Here is a 22,694-nt window from a genome sequence, read left to right as displayed (position 1 = left end):
AAAATTTGCGAAAGCAAATTTACAGATCTAACATTGTTGGGTTGATGTTTAGACGAGTTGTATATACATTATGTACACAGTCATGTATCACCATCATTGATGGATACATCTGTTGTAGGGTTGTCACTGACTCAGACGTACTTATGAATATAATTATTTTCTGTGACTGTATCTTACATTAATTTGTAGGATCCTTTACTATAGATAATTTAGCTGATCTGTAACAATAACATCTTCATGCCTTATATATCATGTACTGTAGTACGCCGCTAGATTAAAACTGACGTGGAAAGGTAACATATGGCCACCGAAAGCTCTTTTTTTGAGAGCCCAGGTGGTCGTGTGGTCTAGCGGGACGGCTGCAGTGCAGGCGATTTGGTGTCACGATATCACAGTAGCATGGGTTCGAATCCCGGCGAGGGAAGAACCAAAAATTTGCGAAAGCAAATTTACAGATCTAACATTGTTGGGTTGATGTTTAGACGAGTTGTATATACATTATGTACACAGTCATGTATCACCATCATTGATGGATACATCTGTTGTAGGGTTGTCACTGACTCAGACGTACTTATGAATATAATTATTTTCTGTGACTGTATCTTACATTAATTTGTAGGATCCTTTACTATAGATAATTTAGCTGATCTGTAACAATAACATCTTCATGCCTTATATATCATGTAATATAGTACGCCGCTAGATTAAAACTGACGTGGAAAGGTAACATATGGCCACCGAAAGCTCTTTTTTTAAGAGCCCAGGTGGTCGTGTGGTCTAGCGGGACGGCTGCAGTGCAGGCGATTTGGTGTCACGATATCACAGTAGCATGGGTTCGAATCCCGGCGCAAATTTACAGATCTAACATTGTTGGGTTGATGTTTAGACGAGTTGTATATTATATATATATATATATGTATATATATATATATAAAGTTCAATGAGACTAATTTGAAAATAATGGAATCAAAATGACATTATATAATATAGTGCCTCTAAAACATCTCCATAATATTATCTACTATATATTAAACCCGTCGCCCAATCTTGCTCGTTTCTGACATGAATCATACGTCACGCAAAACGGAAAGGAAATAAGCAGTATTTTTTTTAAAGAAGGAGACAGTCTTCTTCATTTTCCCCTTAACACTATCAAAACAAAAAATAAACAGGCTACTATATGTATTCCAATGAGTTTGAATGTGCCCCTTTCCTTACAAATGTGTTATTTACTCTCTCGAGTTTTGTAACACTTATATGAATTTGATGAAAATACAAGAAATAGAATTTTGGTCATAATAAATAACATAGAGACAAAATCAAAACGCTCTTCATAAACACTCTTTAACTTGCTGACCTGATTTCAATAATTTGCGAATGAATGTATGGTTTTATTATCTCGCCTGTGACGAATGTCGTAAAATGCATTACATCCCAGCTCCTTGGTTCTAACAGGGTTGATCTGAGCCTGATCACCCCTACCAGCTCACCCCCGTTTCAGTTTCATTGTGATGCATGCTTTCCTTTGTTCTGTAACATTTTGGCGGGAATGTCAAATAAACTATAAAACTTATGATTAATTATACGGAAAAGACTATCTATCAAAATTCACAGGGATTCGAACTCAAAACCTTTAGCATACCAAGCCACGACACATACCAATACACTAGGACGACTGGATACGAACTTTAGTAACTTAACATACTTAAAGGAAACAAGATATTTTTAAAAGTGAGGCGAGTTGGCAGACCTTTATTCAGTGGAGTTTAAACCCTTTTCGTTAATAAGTGAGTTGTCAGACTGTTCAATTTGATTTTACTACGTTTCAAAAGTGGGGCGAGTCAGTAAACAAGAGGGGGGCGATTTTTTTTAAAGTGGCGATATAGTGTGGGTCGATTTGCCATTGGGGCGAGTTGGCATTGGTTGATATCTACTCATCGTGTTCGGGGTCATAAAGGGTACACATCATATAGTAATATATAAAGTATATTATTATGGTTGTGTGGCGTTCTAAACTAGATTTTATGAATTGTAAATGGTTTTTAGTCTAATCTATAACAGCCTGGATGTAAAATAGTTATCCCATTCGGCCATCGGGGTGATCTTACATTGACACACCGCGTCCTCATGGGATAACTATTTAAGACATAGCGATACATATACCGAGTCAGAGGTGTCCTTGATAGAAGTGGGACATTTAAAGACGTATCGTATCTGTATCTGATACGTTGACATAGGCGGATCCAAGGGGGGGGGGGGGTCTTTTGTGGGAAAAATTTGGTTGATTATATAGGGAATCACTGATGCATGACTGGAGTGGGCCCCCCTTAGGTCAGTCAGCGCCCCCCCCCCCCTTTTTAGGAAAAGTTCTGGATCCGCCACTGGTTGACGTATCTATTGGTTATTGTTAAAATACATATATAGCAATAGAGAGAATAGGAGTTGGAAGACATAGTCAAAGGACAACGACATTGTGTTGTCTCTTTCATTTTTAATATAAACTGAATTGTTTTTTAATAATTGTTTAATAGATATATAAGATGGATTTACATTATTGCTTCTTGTATACCATAATCCTAATTTTTCAAATCTATTTTTACATTTATTGCCCTAAAAGTTATGTTTCTACGATACATATATTCACACTTCCTATAACCGTGACAATTTTGATTGATTGATTGTTAGTTGCTAAACGCCCAGCAGTCCCACAATTATGCGGCAGAAGATAACATTTACACACATTTTACAATCACGTGTTTTTCGTGTCAATCCATATACTTGTATATGTTTTTTAACACCCGATATTTAAATCAGTAGAATAATCTAGGCGTGAAGTTAAATTATAAAACAAATAAAGTTAACGTTAACAATATTTATACGCGCACTTTAAATTTGGGGATAAATGGGGACTGAACCATTCAACATAAGCAGAGTCGGATTGATGACTGATACCAATAATAATACATTTATGAATTAGCAGGCAATAGTTTTTTTTCAAACATTAAAAATGAAAGAGAACAAAAATTGTCATCACCCTATCCCTTTTTGTTCCCTCTCTTTCCCTGTTCTAGCAATTTTTATCACAGTTTTTACTCAATTATTAGCATTTTCAAGGTTTTTATTTAAATTCATGTCTGAAAAGTGATGATTAAAGGTTTAAATATCGAGTGTTTAGTTATAAACAAGTAAACATAAATTGGTTGAAAACTATCGTGTAATAAAAAAAAAATCGTGCTAATGACCGAAAGACATCTAACAAAACAAAAATAAAACATATAAACATGTTCTATCTAAACACATAAATAATGAATTATAAGCAATAACCCACAGATACGTTCATATACGTCAACGTATCAGATACGGATACGATACGTCTTTAAATGTCCCACCTCTAGAACGAAATTCATAACAGTGTGGTCGACAGTAAAACGTTTATTAGTAATTGTACTGAAAAGTTTACCTTTAACTTGTTTGTCGTGGGCGATGATTTTATGCTCACTCAGTCTATCGGAGGCCTTCAAGTGGGGATTTAAATAATCATTTGTTACACATTTTGATACATAAAATGAAACTTTCTTTTCACATATCATTTAAGGAATTTATTTTAAATAATTGTTATACCATCACTTACAACAGTTTCACTTTTAAGAATATTAATGTCCAGAGCTGATATCAATAAATAATAATAAAAAAAAAAAGTTTATTCATGGTAAAAAAAAACAAAAAAACTTTTAAGTTAATAGGGACCCGCGTTATTTCAGAAAATATCTTATTGATTAAGAGAACAAAAACTTCTACGTTGTGATCATTTAAGAGTGGCCTTCTATTTATTCAATGCTAACCATGTGGGCTTTGTTTTTTTTATATACCATAAATCGATTCGTTCATTCAGATATTTGTCAGTTTGCCTTGGCTCTTCAAGTCCAACACACAACTTCTCACGAAATTGGTATTTTTCTTACAAAAATTACATCCATGTGATGTATTCTTTTCATGGAGAATGAATGTTGCACCTTATTTTATTTGTTATCGTTTTTTTTTGTGTGTATCATTGACGTATAAGACAACCTGAATCTTCTTTATTCAAATTTAAAACATACGAGATGGCAATTATGACACAAAATAACTAAATTAAACTTACAGCAGAAGAAAGATAATGAACATCGCTTTTATAGTCTTCTAAATATCGAAGACGCGTGGTCTTTTTAAAAATGATGTAAATTTATAAAGGAAACAACAAACAAAATAGTACGAATATTTATATTGGAAAAAGTAACGGTGTGTAAATCATAACAATTATTTTATTTCAATGAAAATCAAACTGTTGAATTTTTTCCGCTGCGAGCAAATTTTTTATTTTGGTCGCATTTTGAAAATCAATAAATCTTGTATTCTTGTTGGAAGCTGCACTGTGTAGTTGATACCCGTTTTTTTCAATGCCACACAAATCCAACACAGACAAAAAAAAAAATGGTAGGTTCAAGAAATAATTGATGCAAACTATACTTTATTGTAGTTTTAACATGGGTAGGCATTATATTCATGATTATTTTTGCCCGAGCGATATCGAAAAACTATTATAAAAAGTGTCCTAGTTCAGTGAAAATGTACGTCATACTTATTTCCTAAACAAATAAATAAACAAACATTAATTAACATACAACACTACCAAAGGCCAGAGACTCCTTACTTGTATGATTTTGTAAAAAAATGCATCTTTTTAAAACAGTCGAAAACAAAATTGTCTGTCCAATGGAAAAGTCGAAGCCCAAAAAAGATGAACAGTGCATTATAGAAACATAGAAGCTGGTTGAAAAAGTTGACAAGATCTATTTTATAACTTGAGTATGGCCTAATACTATTAACCTGAAATAAATATATTTATAGCAATTCCCTTGATACGAAAGATCTACATGTTGCCTTGGGCTTTTTTTTTCTTTTTTTTTTTTGCTCTTTGGTTGGGTTTTTGTCTCAATGACAATTCAATTTTCATTCTTATCATAGATATAACTGCATGTTAAAATAAGAATATGAAGTGTGATAGGCAATCAGACACATTCTTTCCAGGGACCAACAGGCGTTATCAAGCTATAGGTCCCCCTATGGCCTTCGACCATTAGCAAAATACACACTTTATAGAATGAAAGCTCCAAGAGGTCTTGGGATGAAAAAAACAAACATAAAAGATGAGCGAGAAAAAAAATAGGGATACCGCATGGAAATTGGAAAATGGTCCGCAACATTAATTTAGTCAACTCACTTAGTTGAAATTAAAGACCTGGCGAATGTTAGCCTTTTGCAATGGATGTGATGTATGTTTAAAAAAAAATCATGGTTTGTTTGGACATTTTTATAAATCAAGTCTTGTTTTTAAATTATTTGCAAGTAAGTTTTAAGGCAGCAACCATTTGATTTTCTGGGGGGGCGGGGGGGGGGGGGGGGGGCTATGGTTTTTTTTGGAAAAAAAGTTTGTTTCCAGTTTTTGGAGAAAAAAATAATTTGTTTTTGATTCTGAGAAAAAAAAATTGTTTGTTTCACCCTCTGCTGCCACTATATGTAATGCTAAAATTGAAAGAAAAAAATTGTTTTCGACTTGTCGCGAAAAAAATAGATTGTTTTTCGCCGCAGGCGAAAAAAAAAAGTTTGTACAGAAAAAAAAACCATAGCCCCCCCCCCCCCCCCCCCCCAGAAAATCAAATGGTTGCTGCCTAAGTCATGAACAAATAATCACTCACAGAAAGACGTCAAATCCATCAACAAAAGAAAAAAGTTAATAGACGACCGACAACACACAGAATATCATGTATGTGTTCCGGACCATATGAGTATTTGGACCATACGCATATATCATGACCATAAGGGTATACTAATATGGTCCAACCATACACGTATGGTCCAAATACTCATAAGGTCCGGAACATATTTTATTTGCGATCACAAATGCACGAAGACGTCCATTTCTATGTAAATTGGGTCGATTTTTTTATATAGATAAGATGAATGCGTTTCTGTTGCCAAGTGTTTTTCACAAGTATAGTAGCAGTATAGCAGAACGGTTTAAGTTTCCTATATACACCAAATGATACATTTTGCCAATACAATAACGTAAATGCATGCAAATTTCACAAGGTTTAATCCAAATAGCTTTCTTACTATCCAATGACTTTCAAGTACGAAAAAGACGGGGCAGAAGTATATTTTGTCTTTATGTTTCGTATTTGCACAACTTTTGAAAGTGGATTATGCATTCGTTCTAAAATAAAATTAGACCAGATAAAAGTTAAAAGATTACATAACTCGACAATCGCAATTGTTAAATCCGAAAAAGATAATCAATCAATACATGCATTCAGTAAGTCATTCTTTTTTCTGAAAGAACATGGCTTTGCGATATCTTATTATGAAAATTGATTGTCGAAACATAACAAAAACACAAGTAAAGGACGTTTAATTAATCAATATAAATCAAAACACAAATTCCTGATTAGTATTTCGAATTATTTTATATAGGCGTTGAGAACCTTTGGTGACCCCACGGTTTAAATGTTCATATTAAGGACGTCGTGAGCAATGGGCGTTATAGACGAACGTTCACCTAATCTGTCCCAGTCAATGGGATATTAAAGTGCGCCAATCAATGTCCATAGCCACACTGTTATGAATTCGATACTAATTATGTGTATACAGCTGGATAATGTATCACCAGGGTTCATTTGCACTTTACCTCAACTCATGTTTCAATGGGAAACAGTATGTGCGTTTCATAATTACTTTAAACCAATATTTTAATCTCATTTGATGTACATTAATGTATATAGAGTAGTTGTAAGATGTATACCTGTCCTTTTGCCGGGGTTAAAATGGGAAAATGATGCCAATTTCATGGTTCTGATGTAATTGTTAGTGTTTCGAGAATAAGTCCATTTTCTCAGTAAGTAGTTTTCAACATAAGATTTTCAATCATAGTCGATAAAGCAGGCCATGCCATTTCACCATTGTTTTAAATTTGGGTCTTCTTTTTTCTTTTCCATTAGTAAATTCCATTAGTTTGACAGCCTTATCGAACTCTAACTCTAACACTGTTAAATATGATTTCATCCTTTAAATGTAGAATAATTTGACCTTTTCCAATATAACCGTAAACCCTCATACTAGACTTTCAAATTAAATTCATCATTAGTTCATATAGATTAGATCGTTTGTTTTTCCTGTTGGAATAGTTTCACACTAGTCATTTTGGGGCCCTTTATAGCTTGCTGTTCTGTTAGCCAAGTCACCGTGTTGAAGACCGTACATTCACTTTTGCAAATTGTGACTTGGATGGAGAGTTGTCTCATTGACACTCATACCACATCTTCTTTTATCTTTGTACTTCACACCTTTTTCCAGTAAGTATTGTGATAAGTGGTTTTGGAGTGATATATAGAAATTTATATGTTCGACCTTTACAGTAAGTTTTGAATAGATATATTTTAAAACAAAAAATGGGGGGTTTGATTCGCATGCGCTTGGGTATATGATACAAATATTTTGTTTAAATGTTTTTGTTGTTGATTAAAATTTTCAATTTTCTATGTTTATAATACATATATCTGTCACTTCTGTGCATGTCTCAGTTAGTTTCGAGTGATTTAAACGACTCAGAGTAAAACCCCAATTTTACTATCCATACCAAGACAAATTGGGTTTTTCTCTGAATCGTATAAATCACTCGAAACTAGGTGAGACATGCACAGAAGTGATAGATATGTATTATAAATATAGAAAATTGAATATTTTAGTAAACAACAAAAAAATAAAAAAATAAATGATCTGTATCATATACCCAAGCGCCTGTGGTTTGATTTCGATAAGTTTGAGTTCAAAAATTACTTGAGAAACAAATTGTTAGCAGACTTTGAAATTGACAATTCTTAGTCTGACGAAACACTTTAACGTTTTTTTATTAGTTTTCAATTACACTATAAGGAAGAAATGTACTAATGAGCACTTGGACGGTAAAAAGACAGCACATCATGAAATTAAGAGTGCCTCTTTATTTCATCATTCACCATTCTGGTCACGTTAGTTTTTAATATATGAAATGAAATATATAATAAAAATGTTGCAGCAAGACTGACTGTTGAGGTTATCCAAAATACAGAAATTGACTACATGTTGAATTATCATTATTGTAATTAAAGCTTAGCATTTGAGCTAGTCTTTTCGTATAGGGCAATACATGCTACACTGTGGGAGGGTGGGGGTTGACAAAAACAAATGTTGACCGCAACAGAAAACTGTAATTGTATACCATATTATACATCGTATTACACCTTTTTTGCCATGTTACACTTTTATTCCTTGGTTTGTTTTGTACATGGCCGTGAAACTTTTTCCGTATGTTTCGATTAATTTTTTTTTTTGCGTCAGTCTAAACATTACAGAAAAAAGGAAAGTGTTTCTTACTAAATTTTTGTGTGTATTTCCTAATGTCCATTTCTGTAATTTACAAAATAACAACTTATACGTTGGCGTGAAGGCAGGTTCATCCGGCATGCATATGCAAGCATTCGTATGATAATCCCAGGCACTTTGGTCTTGAATGTTTACAAGATATGATTAAATCGTATGTCACAAACAAAATGGTGGAAACGTATATTATATATAAGTTTATGGAAGAGGGTTTATCTTGACTGGTGCTTATAAGAATTATGCTAATCCATAAGCATAACAATCCATATTAAGAGTCAATTGAAAATACGAAGATGTTGTCCTTCTGGTCATTACAGTTTCACTCAATCGTATAATAGTTTAAAGATAACAAGCATAATAACTTCTCAATGATATCCTTGACGATATTGCTGAGGTACATGTGAATCTTGCATGGTCTACTGATCATGTTTGCCGGATACAGTTATTCTCTTTCTAGTATAGTTCCACGAAAATAGCAAAATATTTAAAAGGAATAAAGCATTGAAAAATAAATGAGGCATCAACAACTCTAATCAATGCGTCCATTAGCGTGTTTGAAAGTCTTTACGTTTTGACTGTATTTGCTACTGAAGATTTTTTCCCCCCTCTAATATAAATTTTCAAAATATACAAACACATAAGATGAGTGGAGGAGATGTCGTCTGTTTGAAAACAATAAATTGTAAAGGATTTAATTGGCAATTTCGATTGTAATGCGTATTTGTAGTTTTTGTCTTGTTTAAGTTGCTAATGTTGAGAAATACGCCAAATATGCATATATTTGCAACACTAAGTTGGATTGTCGCCAACAAACTAGTTTAACCCAACCCGTCTATTTCTATGAAAAGTAAAATAACAAAAAATACCGCACTCCAGGGAAAATTCAAAACGAAAATTTCTTTATCAAATAGCAATATCAAAAGTGTATGAATCTTTCTGAAATTATACCACAAGATTCCATACTACTAAGGGATGGTTAGGATTGACTTTGCAGAGTTATGGCTCAAACCATATATGAATTCGGGGCAAAAAAAGGAAAAAACAAAGGTTTTTTTCTGGTTAAAGACAGTTAAGACAATTTGAAAGCAGTGTAAGGGAGGTAATCCAAAAGTAATGTTGGCACTACTTTACACTGCTTTAAAAGATGTGTATTGGAAATTTGCCAATAACTTCAGTATTAATTAACTCTATGGAAATTTGCAAACAACTTTTGTATAATAAACTCCATTGGAACTTAAGTATTATTGGAAATTTGCCAATAATTTTAGCATAATTGGAAATTTGCCAATAACTTAAGTATAGGTAAATATAAATCTTTGAAATTTTTACACAAGGTTTGAAACCACAAAAGGAAGGTTGGGAGTGATTTTGTGGGCTATGGTCCCTTTCAGAGGCGGATTTAGAGGGGGGGCCCAGGGGGCCCGGGCCCCCCCCTTTTTGGGAAAAAATTTGGTTGCTTATATAGGGAATCACTGAAGCGTGACTGGAGCGGGCCCCCTCTTAGGTCAGTCAGTGGGCCCCCACTTATGAAAATTTCTGGATCCGCCACTGCCTTTGGATTAGGAATAAGGGGTATAAAAGGGGCCTAAATAAGCATTTTCTGATGTCCAGAAAAAAATGGTGGAAAAGTGTCTATAATTGCCTGATATGGTATCACAAGTTTCCACACCACAAAAGGATGGTTAGGATTGGGGTTGTGAGTTATAACTCTATCTGTTTAGGAATTAGGGACAAAAAAGGGGGAAAACAATTTTTCTCATTTCAGATTCCAGAAATTAAAAAGAAAATTTCTTCAAATATTTGTTTTGAGGCAATTAATATTCAACAGCATTGTGTACTGCTCAAAAGACCACAGAAGTCTCACCCTGAACAGTTGGGGCAAGTATGAACACTACATCATTGAAGCTTGATACAGATCTGAATTTGGATTGTGAATAAATAGTTGACACATCATAGGTTTCTGACACAGAATGAATGTAGTCTAATGATCTTAACAATTGTTTTGTTGCTTTTGAGCAATACACTATGCTGTAATTTGCCCCAAAGTTGGTCCTCAGGTGCAAAAAGCGTCAATTTTGACGGTTTTGTTTTTAATCTTTTTCTCGACCTGTAAGTCCGAGAGCTGATAATAGATGCATTCATCTGTAGTTTTCATGCAGAGTGGACTTGTTAGGTCGGAGTGAAACTGGTCTAGGTTCATCAGTGCAAAGAAGGTCATTTGCACCAAAATTACCTTGCCAACATTTCCGATTTTTTCCGATTTTGAACTTTAACTAGAATTGCAACCGGAAGTAGTCGTTTCATCGGCGTATTTTGATAATAAACACGATCAGTTGTTATGTGCCTTTAGGTTAACAGTATTTGCCAAGGTGTCAGTCCTCTGAACTCCGTGTTTCAGACCTTGAAGGTGAGCCCACCCCTCCAAAAAAAAACAATTTTATCCGATATCAAATTTTAAAGTTCGTATTTGAGCGCAAAATGAATATTAAAAGTGAGAAAGATGACAATCAATAGTGTCAGATTGAGGAAATGTGCATACACTACGAATTAAATGGCATAACGATGACCTCTAAATGTATGGAGCACCATTGATGCCAAAATAACGGTGATCTGGGTACGGCTGTAATATTACGGCCCCCGCACGACAAGGATTAAAAATTTATTCATTCCCAGAATCATAGAGTGCATCTTATAATTCACAGTAGTACATTTTTAGCTAGTTTTGATGAGAACACTTATCCTTCTGATTGTCTTTTAGTTTCCAAGCACAGCTCTTAATATAACAATATTAAATGACAAAACTATATCAAGTCAATACGAAACCATATAGTGTAATATCGGAATATCATTAAGTAATGACTATTCCATATTGAGTTATATTAAAACATCATTACTTAATGTCAAAACCATATTATTAAAGTAAAGACAAAATATCATTAATTAATAATAAAAGGTGATATCAGAGTTCCACATAAGACAGCTGTGGCGTTCCATAAGTATTGCTATATTGTTGCTATTTCAGCAAAAATCGATCGTTATTTCCTGACGAAATACATTGTAGTATTAGTGCAATCACTACATACATTTTCATCAGTCTGGGTATTTTAATATTGTCAGTTTGAACATTCCAATGTCATTTTATCGTTATCAACAAAATCAATAAACGAATTACTACTGATACCGGTAAACATCTCGTTAGAGACTGAGGTTAGAGACAAAGATTCTATATAACACCTAAAAAATTCATTACTTATCATGGAAAAATACTTTGCACGCTGAATGTTCATGTGAAAATGAAGGACGAACTTGTGTAACTTGGACGTGAGAAATACAGTCTGCAGAAAACCTTAAAAAGAGAATGAAAGGATCTGTGGATAGAGGTTGGGCTTGGATTGTATTAGCAGGTATAGTAAAATTTCTTTGTAATGACAGATTTGAAACAGAAATCGATCACGTGTAAGAAAACCACTCGAGACAAATACTATCATGGTACCATACGTCTTTGGTGAAAGTCAGATTTTATTTTATTTTTTCTCGGTTAATTTCATCATTGTAAATGTATTAATAGTGTCCGATTTTATGTTTCACATTTCTCCTTTCATTTTCGACATAACTATACTAAGTTCAAGGATCAAGGACACATGCAAATACAATAAGTCAACATCTATTTTTAATATATACCTGTACTAGTAGTTTATATCATTGTTGTTCTGTATTGTTTGCTTGATATATTTTTTTTTTGACAATTTTGTTAATATAAGTGCGCAGCATGAAAGCGAACATGTATAGCAACTTTGAGTGACAAGATAATTAATGATAAAAAAAATAACAAATCGTGAGAACTCTCCAATATAAATATATTCAGTGGGCGAACTGGTGACAAAATATTACCTCCCCTGTAAACAATGCGCTCTTCTGACTAGAGGTAATCGGTAAAAAAAAACGGATGATGCTGTAATTGTTTAGCTTGTTTAAAATGAGCCAGCATTAACGAACTAAGACGTGTCAACATAATGTGAATATGATAACGAATCAGGTAAATTATTTCTTGTTAAGTTTATCACCTCATCGTATCATCATATGATAGGTAAATGCGTGAATTTTCGATTTTCAGTGTCGTCAGGGATCAATCTTGTAATCATGACATCCTTTCATTATTTTTTTTTTAAATATTATCCAATGGTCGGAATACCTTGATTTTCTCCCAATTAGTAAAGTTGATTATGTTGCATGATATATATTTTTATCGGGGGAAAAAATTGATATGCAGCAAAGTCTGGCAGTTTTTAATTTGTGTTGCTATGTGAAATAATGGGAGGTAAATTAAAGTATAAGAAGGCGCGCTTTTTCAAATAGTAAACAATTTAATTCAGATGCATAGTATTTTGTCAAATGATAAAAAATATCGTAGAAACTTACTAGAAATTCATCTTATTTATAAAATATATACAACATGACATACTGAAATCTGAAAAGGGGTAAAACCACTATACCTTGAACAAATTCAGTTAAAAAAAAGGGGGGGTGGTGAAAATGCTACGAAATTTAGATTATATTTATCTGGGGTCTACAACCAAAGGATGATGGGACATGCAACTAACTACTTTTTCAATTTGATTGTAAAGTAAAATGGCTGGGGTTTTGTGGGGGGATTTTTTTTTAGCATCTCTGTTCAAACGTACGTTGGTCTAATATTTTCAGGTTCTCTTTGGATTGCCAAATAATAATTATATTATAATCACCTAATTGAATGTTCAAATTATTTTGCAGTGATGTTCTGTATGGAAGGAAGACTGTCATCAAATCTAACAGTTCCGGATGGCCTGTTAAACTAATTGCTTAACATCAATAACGATGTAAGATTCAAGTGTCTGATCCAGCACAAGTTTAGCCAGATTTCCCACACTATGTATATACAGTGTCTGGCATTGAAAGGATATCAAACAGATGTTTTATGGAATGATTCTCACGTACATATGACAATCATATGCATAGGAATGTGGAGCTAGACTCTTTCATCGAACAATTTAATTTCCAATATAAACTCCGAAAAGACAAGAGCATAGAAATGTACATCAATGAGAAACATTCTTTGTGAATAAAATCCTTCCAAAACTTAAATGTATCATTAGTGTTGCATTATTTATCAGTAGCGATAATTAGATTCCAGTCAGATTGCCCAACTGAAGGTTTTTGTTGGAAATGTTTTGTAAATCTTGGCTGTTTTGCAAGACAATATAAAAAAAAAAGATGTGGTATGATTGCCAATGAGACAACTATCCACAAAAGACCAAAATGACACAGACATTAACAACTTTAGGTAACCGTACGGCCTTTATCAATGAGCAAAGTCCATACCGCATAGTCAGCAATAAAAGGCTTGGCTGTGCAGGTTGCTCGGCCGCCCCTTTCAGTATGAGACAATATTTTGTTTATTACTAGTATATACTAAATCACTGACGCAAGACTGAAGCGGGCCCCCTTTTAGGCAGTTAGTGCGAATCACCTTAGGTTTCAACCATTACATGCTTAATCGGGGGAGGGGGAAGGTTTTTTCATAATAATAATACATTGAGATTTAACATATACTTTCCTATATGTAGTGTTTTTTATGTATTGCCAACAAAATTCCTCAAATTTGGGATCATAATATTGTTTAAGAAAAACACCTTACCCCCTGTACTTCATAAAAGTGCAAAGTCTTCTTCAATGCACGTGCATAGTTAATTCGGATCACATATTTTCTATTCCGATATTATAAGAATTCGAAGGTTCATATCATTTACAATATCAATCAACATTTTTCTGGGATTTTTTTTTACTACCAACGTTTAACCTCGAGGTTACATTGTAGTAAAAAAAAATCCAATAAAAACGTTGAATGTAAATGATATGAACCTTTAAAGTTTTATATTATAGGACTCATGTTTTTCAAATATAATGTGTTGTTCAATTATGTTATGATGATTTTAATAAACTTCACATTAGGTTATTTGTCACGTATATTGATTACATTAAATCGAGTTGTCCCAACGATACACTTGTCGGTGTGCTCGATCATACGAATTTACCGACATTCATATAGACAAAATGACCCAACTTTGAAAAATTCTTGTGACGAAACTACATTTCGGAACACGTTAAAAATTGGATACTCAGAAAGCTGCATTATTAAGGTTTGATATATATTTTTTTCAAAAAAAAAGAAAAATATGCAGTCAAATCTGGCAGTTTTTTACACACCCCTATGTTGAACAATAGATTGTTCAATTAACAGCATGTTTGGCAATTAAAAATTCATATATTAACAAATTTAGCTTACGCATATACTTTATTTATAGTGGTTGTATAAAAGTTATATAATGGTTTTGTGTTTTAAGAGATATTCATCCCTATGCATATCGGTTTTTATGCGTAAATTGTCTCTCCTTTTTTTCTACCTTTTCTATCTCTTTCATAAGAAGAGTGATTTTTCTATTGTTCTAGTGTCACTGGAAATCCCACTGTATTATAGAGTGGTGGGTTCAGGGTAAGCGAAACTCTCGCTTTCTTATACACCAATGTTCGTATCTGTTCGTATGAACTTTCATGATTTTCAACCAATTTAACTATTACTTATTTCCTCTGTTAAACTAACCATGAGACGGTTTATTCGTCCACTTAATCTGTATAACCATAACGATTAGATGAACGTTGCAATTGAGTTTCTTTATTGTTCTTTTTATCACACTCATTTACAGTCGATTAAAAAGGAAAATACATTATTCAAAAATAGGACAAATGGACGTGAGATGAATGCATGAGACAAAAATCCCATGAAATATTCAACAATTTATAAAAGGTAGCTTTATTGCTAGGTGCTTTTCGGCTACATTATTTTTATCATTTCTTCCTATTAATTTTATTGATAGATATAGAATTAATAGATGTATAAATAGTTATTAAACGATCAACCTTATCAAAAAAAGACTATAAATCTGAACAATCTAAGCTATATTACATTGTATAAGTATCCAAGTATTTCAATTGAGGTAAATATTATGTATAAATAAAAAACTCTATCCAAACTTTTTTTTTCTTACTGTCATTTCCAATTATTTCAGCATGTTTTCTAAGAGCATTCATGGTGATTGGCATAGACAAAGCATTTGGGATGTTTTTCGTAGAATATATTGAAGCCTTCGAAAGTAATGCATCAACGGTATCTGTTATAATTTCAACACAACAAATTGTGTATAGCGTGTCTTGTAAGTATTATTTAGTACTGAAACTATTATTTCTAAGCGATGCCATTTTAATGTTCATTGTGATTTACAACAATTCCTGGAATATTTTAAACTTTTCTTTTTGATACAGTGTAAAGAGTTTGTTGATTACAACCCCACTACCTAATCTGACTGAGTCAATGATACCTGAGAGCGCCAAGAAATGGTATTGTCCACGCTGTTAGTATGGTCTCATGGAGGTCAGACTAGTGAACATAGGTATTGTCCACGCTGTTATGGTCTCATGGAGGTCAGACTAGTGAACATAGGTATTGTCCACGCTGTTATGGTCTCATGGAGGTCAGACTAGTGAACATAGGTATTGTCCACGCTGTTATGGTCTCATGGAGGTCAGACTAGTGAACATAGGTATTGTCCACGCTATTATGGTCTCATGGAGGTCAGACTAGTGAACATAGGTATTGTCTACGCTGTTATGGTCTCATGGAGGTCAGACTAGTGAACATAGGTATTGTCCACGCTGTTATGGTCTAATGGAGGTCAGACTAGTGAACATAGGTATTGTCCACGCTGTTATGGTCTAATGGAGGTCAGACTAGTGAACATAGGTATAGTCCACGCTGTTATGGTCTCATGGAGGTCAGACTTGTGAACATAGAGGTTTGGGGAATCATATGACGACTAGGTCAATTGTTTAGATTAAATTAACCGTAGTGCTTTCCTGGATTTAGCTTTATCGGAAACTCTCAACATACCCGTAGCCAGGGGGGTTAGGGGGGTGTCCGAACCCCCCCTTGAAAACAAATAATGACTGTTAAAGTCAACGTTCTGTTCGAATTGTGACTGTTAAAGTCGAGTTTTTGAGGCCAACGAACCCCCCTTTGGAAATTCCTGGCTACGGGCCTGCTCAAACCTAAACATTTGAATGCCAGTAATGCAATAGAATTATGAACTGTATTTTGGCTGAAAATACATTTTTGTACTTGTAATCATATACGATTCATATACATGTACTGATTTTTTTTTCACCCTTGTAAATTTAGAATATGTTGAAACTCAAGCTATGAATAACATAATTAATAAGTTATTGCGTAGAATTTTGAACCAAATATTTCACCAATTTTGAAGCATTGCAGTGTTGGGGTTTAAAAAAGCACACATATATATATTTTTTAATTTCATTTCAGCATTCTTGATACTGACCTTTGGAAATAGATTCTTTACTTTCCGACCTATAATAATATTTGGGTCTGTTCTTATGGCAGCAGGATATTTCCTAAATGCATATGCACCAAATGTACAATTCTTACTTCTGTCACAAGGAGTATTATTTGGTAAGTAAATATTGGTTTAAACGATGGGCTGTTAGTATTCTCGTTTTACATTTGTGATTTCGGGGCCTTTTATAGCTGTTTGACTATGCGGTACAAGCTTTGCACGGTGATCTATAGTTGTTAGTTCTATGTCATTTGGTCTCTTGTGGGGAGTTGTCTCATTGGCAATCATACCACATCTTCTTTTTAATTTTATATGGGAAGCTGTAGGTAAAACCATACTTGGATTTTTCTTTAATAAAGAATACTCTTCTAACATCTATACAAATTCAGCATGATTGAGATCAATAATGGTTAGATTTTTCCTTTCTTCGGTTCGATTCTTGTTTTGCAAAAACACTTTTATATTGCTTCATAAATTATCAATTGAACTAATTTTGTTATGATATATATAGAACTAGTATATGTCACAGTAAATACCAGTCGTACAAGGTTTTATTATAACATATCAACTTTGTTTTAAATGAAAATTTTGCTCAATTTCAATAATGATCATGTTATCTACAGTTTTCCTATCACAAAAAGAATTTGTAAAGAATTAGAAAATGTTTTGACTAAAGCATACATCAAGCAACTTGATGTAAAATAATATCAGGACGAGTGTTTTATTTTTTTGTACTTTATTGATATGTATTGTAAAACTATATTATTAGGGGCCTTCAAGATTATTACTTAAACACTGTTCACCCTTTCCGAAAACATTATGCAAAGTAGACTCTACAGTATATTCTACCACTTTACTTAAATATGTTTTATATTCAGGTATTGGCCACGCTGCATCAGCCGGACCTTCTTTAGTAGTACTTAATTCATATTTTGACAAAAGAAGAGGTCTAGCGAACAGTTTAGCAAACTCGGGAGGTAGTCTAGGAGGACTTTTGCTTCCCCTGATTATACAGGCTCTTTTAGAAACGTATGGACTACAAGGTGCTCAAATTGTAGTTTCAGGGATGCTTTTAAATATTGTTGTTTTTGCTGCATTATTAAGACCATTGACAAACACTGTTCCACAAGATAGATTGAATTTGGAAGTAAAGGTAGAAGAGGATGATGAGTCTAAAAATGGAAACCACATTGAAATTAACCTGAATCAAGAAGATATGTATTATTCTGCTGACGATATAAGAAGTAAACTTAACAAATCAGAAAAAGAAAAAAAAGAAAACGAAAAGCTTTTGATTGAACTTCCGCCTCCGAATACTCATTACAGAATGAGGACGTTTTCAGAAAACTTACATGAATATCGTGTTTCAACGGTCCCTCTTCAAACCGGGAGTCCAAAATCAGCTGATGCATCTAAGTTTGCGAATTTGTCGGCCATTTTTGGCAGTTTAGCGGATGTGTCTTCCTCTGTGCAAAGTGTTTTCCTTGCAAAAAATGTGGAAATTCCTAAAAGAGAAACAGAAGATGATGAAACCGAAACTTGTTTTTCTAAGTACATTTTGAGTGTTATAAATTTCAAGATTTTACGAAATCATCATTTGAAGCTATTGTATCTTTTAGGCTTTCTCGCAATTTTTAGTGCTAGACTGCAATTGGCATATATTCCACCATATGCACGAGACTGTGGAATTTCAGGCAGAGAAATTTCATACTTAGTGACCATCATTGGCACATGTGACTTTTTTGGAAGGTTTGGAGTTGCTTTAATTCTCGACTCCAAAAGAGTCAAACTAAGTTCTATTATATCAGCATCACTTATGATAATGGGAGTAACATGTATGTGTAATTCTTTTATTCATGATTTCCACACATTTATAGCCTATTGTGTTGTTTATGGATTATTTGGTGGACTGTATAATTCCGTGGTAGCACTTTTACTGGTTGATGCTGTAGGTCCAAAGAATTTGTCAACTGCTTTGGCATTTGTACTCCAGGTTCACGGAGTTTCAACATCAGCAATGGCGCCGATTTTAGGTAAGACGTTTCTACGAATACTTAAAAAGCTGTTATGCGTTATCTACCATATTGTACTACTTCCCGTTTTTGCCGGACTCTTGTACCTAATTGTCTTTCACTTTTGCGAAGTATATAGTTAGATCAGCTTTTATTCAGAAATCTTTAAACGTTTAGTTTACGTCTATATTTTTAAAATTAATCCTCTGTTTTATATTTGAGAAATCAGATACAAAAAATACAGAGCTATAAGTGAAACACAATTTTGATAGAACGGCATGCCATATTTATCTCTACAATGATATTGAATAGTTCAATGGATAACTCGAGCGTAATTTAAAAATAACAATGCTGGTCATTTGTCTTAATGGCAATATAAATAACTTTACATTGAAATCTGGAGGTAGTAATCAATTGAAATAGTAAATTTGATAGTTTTATCAAACCAAAGGCATTGAACACTTTGTTCATAGTATCGTATAGATGAGAAACTATTAAGTATATTTATCTCGACTTATAAAAATAGAGGAGGAAGATGATATCGAAGGAAGACTTCGATTTTTTTTAGTCGAAGACCGACAAAATCATGGAAGAAAATGTAAAACACAAGAAAAAACATCGGTCTTCAAAATAATTCTTCAAAAACTAAAGACTGAGTAACCCTACAAAAACGAAGTTAATATAGGTGCCCCATAACCTGGCCATTTCGATATGTTTACAGTGTTTCAATTTTCAAAATTTGGACATCTACGATCATATAAACATGAAAAAGAAGGAAACAAAACCTAGAGAAGAAATTTCCTGCAAAACATCCACTAAAATAGGACGGGAAGGACAGGTTAATATTTCTCTCTTACATGTACCATTCCTGAATGTAATTGTGTAAAAGGATTTTTCAATCGATCGTTAGTTTGAAATCAGTATCGGATTATGAAAACCGAAATACAAAAGATATTTTATTATAACTTTCATCCTAAATAAATTTTGTTTTAATAGGAATATTTTTCAATATTTGATTTACTTACTTGAGTTGACTGTGTTTAAATTATATTTAAGGTTACATAAGAGACAGTACAGGATCGTACACCGGATCGTTCTACATAATGGGAGTTGGTAATTTATTGTCGGCGCTACTATTGTTGTTCGGTTTACCAGTAGCCAAGAAAATGGAATTGAGACGACAACAACGATGTTTGTCTGAAGACAATCAAGACTGACCAATCAGCAGTAGCATAATATTAGACTACGTGTTCATGACATAACAATTAATTTGGAAGGCAAAGGTCTGAGAGGAAATTTCCAAAGAATTGCTGTTTTATTATGTATAGTGCTGGTTCATCATATATTTATATATTTTGAATTGTTTGTAGATCATGACTTTTATTTTCAGTGTTGCATTTATCAGCCATGCTATACTTATAGTACTTATTTTAATAATTATAAAGCCAAAAAAAAAAATAATATGTGTCTTTTCTATTACAGCTTTGAAAAAATAGGGAAGGTAGGTAGGGGTTATTTTTTTAATTTACCATTTGTTTAACATTGAGTCTATTGTAGGGACATTCGGACTTTTAACGGTGCTTATAGAAAAATGAAAAAAAAAAACCTTTAGGGTAGGCTATTTTTAAGCTTAAAAATAGAAAGGGTAGGGTAATAGGAAACACACATATTTTTTTATTTGGCCTTAGTTCAGTGTTCATCAAACAATGTGTTTGTTTGCTAAGTTATATATATATACTATTTATACATGTTATATACTTTACTTAAGTAAGCAGATATATATGTGCTGTTTTTTTAATTAAATTCAAAGATAGTTTTAAATAAACTGTATTATTTAATTGAAAGTTGAATACTCCAACTCAAGAGATGAAAAACAAAACATACTCTCGTCAATACTATTAATATTAAAGGGGCATTAGCTGTCAAATTCATGTACACCGATTTTACTCAAATTCTCATATTTGATTTATTATATACACATACTAAAACGTATATCCAAGTTATAAAAAGTCCAAAATAAACTACTTATTTGGCAGGGTTGTTGTCTCTTTTGACACATTCCCCATTTCTATTCTCAATTGTACTTAATGTAATACATGGGCTCGATAGTATGCATTATGTTCAGTAGTTGTCGTTTGTTGATGTGGTTCAGAAGTGTTTCTCGTTTCTAATTTTTTATATAGATTAGACCGTTGTTTTTCCCGTTTTAATGGTTTAAAACTAGTCATTTTTGTGAGGCCCTTTTTAGCTTGCTGTTCGGTGTGAGCCAATGCTCCATGTTGAAGACCATACTTTAACCTATAATGGTTTACTTTGACAAATTTTGACTTGAATGTTTTCTTATCTATGAGTTTTTTGTTTGTGTTCAAATCTAGACACTATCTTATTAAGAGGCTGTCCAAGTAAATATCAGGCAAATCCTATGATATGGGTGGCACAACAGAATTTTTTTCCCACTGAATTTTTGGTCCCAATGCAATGTTTATATCATACAAAGGATATATATGTTAAAGATATTTTTGAATCAACAGTGGATGGCTCAGAAAATGATTTTAAAGTTCACTAACAATGCAACAAAATTTTGTACAAAATGAAGAGTTATCTCCCCTTTTCAATGAATTTTCAGTGCTTTTTATGTATTTTTTTTCTCTTTATTTGTTGCAGTTAATAAAAAAACAAAATTTAACTTTGAGAAAGAATGAATTTGTGATATGAAATAGATGAAAAAATTCTGAAAACAAAATATGTCATGTGCCATCCACTGCCTGGTTTTTCCATGGACACCCTCTTAACCAGTGATGTGACCTCCGAAGACTGTCGACGGTCATGTAACACGTTATAAACATAAATGTAGACATCAACAGTTAGCGAACTCGTGCAATTTAATTTTTCTATGTCTGTTTGATTTCATATTATTATACTAGAACACACCCGTGATATCGCGGGTCCGTGACTGAATTAAACATTAAAGTATATAACTATGCGCAAGCCTTATTTTAGTATTAGTATTGTCATCTGATAAAGTCATGCCGATTATAAGATACACAGTTTTCTCTGCTTTCAAATCTTTCTGTTTGAACCCGTCGAACTGGAACTTATCAATTATTGATAATATTAATTATTTGGAAAACAAAAGGTCCTGGAATGGAGTATTTTTTAATCAACAGCGTTGTCCTATATTAGTTATAAATAAAGTTGAATTCGTTGATTCGCTGTTTTATGTCATGCCCGCTAACAAATTGAAAACTGTACCTATACGCCTTATTTTTTAGTATTCGTATTGTTATCTTAGAAAGTCTAACTGATTAAAATACTACAATAGGTAACAATTTGACAATTAAGTAGTGTCAACCCTGTGATTATGACCCGTGTAATACTATATAGCATATTAATCCTGAATACACCGTTTGGTGGTGCGCCTGTCAGATGCGGAACGTACAGATAAGGTAATCGGTAACAGGTGAATATACTATTGGTATCGGTATCGGACTCGACCCGGAACTTCTTAATTATTGGCAATATTAATTACGTGGAAAACAAAAGGGCCTGGAGTTGTGTAATTTTTAATCTACACCTTTGTACTATATTAGTTATATATAAAGTTGATTTTTTTGATTCGTCGTTTTTACGTGATGACGGCTGACAAATTGGACCTCGTAATTTTAGTATTATAGATAGGATAACAATATATGTGAATCATCGTTTAACCTGTATAAAAAACTTTTTTATGGATCGAATCAGTCAATTTAGGATTTACCCTTTTTTTTACTTTCAACGTTGACAT

General features: G+C 33.2%; 1 protein-coding gene and 1 long non-coding RNA gene across 3 annotated transcripts; both read left to right on the top strand.

The window, feature by feature from the left end:
• The first annotated feature begins 11,547 nt into the window (after nt 1-11,547).
• LOC143068504 (monocarboxylate transporter 12-like) lies at nt 11,548-20,729 on the top strand. 2 transcript variants are annotated; one of them, XM_076242614.1, is made up of 5 exons: nt 11,549-11,858; nt 15,558-15,701; nt 16,868-17,014; nt 17,777-18,931; nt 19,967-20,728. In XM_076242614.1, exons 1-5 carry the CDS (start codon nt 11,813-11,815, stop codon nt 20,125-20,127), a joined length of 1,653 nt encoding a protein of 550 aa, XP_076098729.1. In that variant the 5' UTR covers nt 11,549-11,812; the 3' UTR covers nt 20,128-20,728. The 2 variants fall into 2 exon arrangements, with proteins under 2 accessions (XP_076098730.1, XP_076098729.1); XM_076242615.1 differs by lacking the exon at nt 16,868-17,014 and having other exon boundaries at nt 11,548-11,858; nt 19,967-20,729.
• LOC143068506 (uncharacterized) lies at nt 12,084-13,579 on the top strand. Its single transcript, XR_012976184.1, has 2 exons — nt 12,084-12,490; nt 13,225-13,579. It is a non-coding gene; the product is annotated as an uncharacterized LOC143068506 (long non-coding RNA).
• Nucleotides 20,730-22,694: the final 1,965 nt, after the last annotated feature.

Source organism: Mytilus galloprovincialis, chromosome 3, assembly GCF_965363235.1.
Source record: "Mytilus galloprovincialis chromosome 3, xbMytGall1.hap1.1, whole genome shotgun sequence".
Classification (NCBI taxonomy): Eukaryota; Metazoa; Mollusca; class Bivalvia; order Mytilida; family Mytilidae; genus Mytilus; species Mytilus galloprovincialis.
Note: the sequence above shows the minus strand (reverse complement) of the source record. Positions and strands in the feature narration are given on the sequence as shown.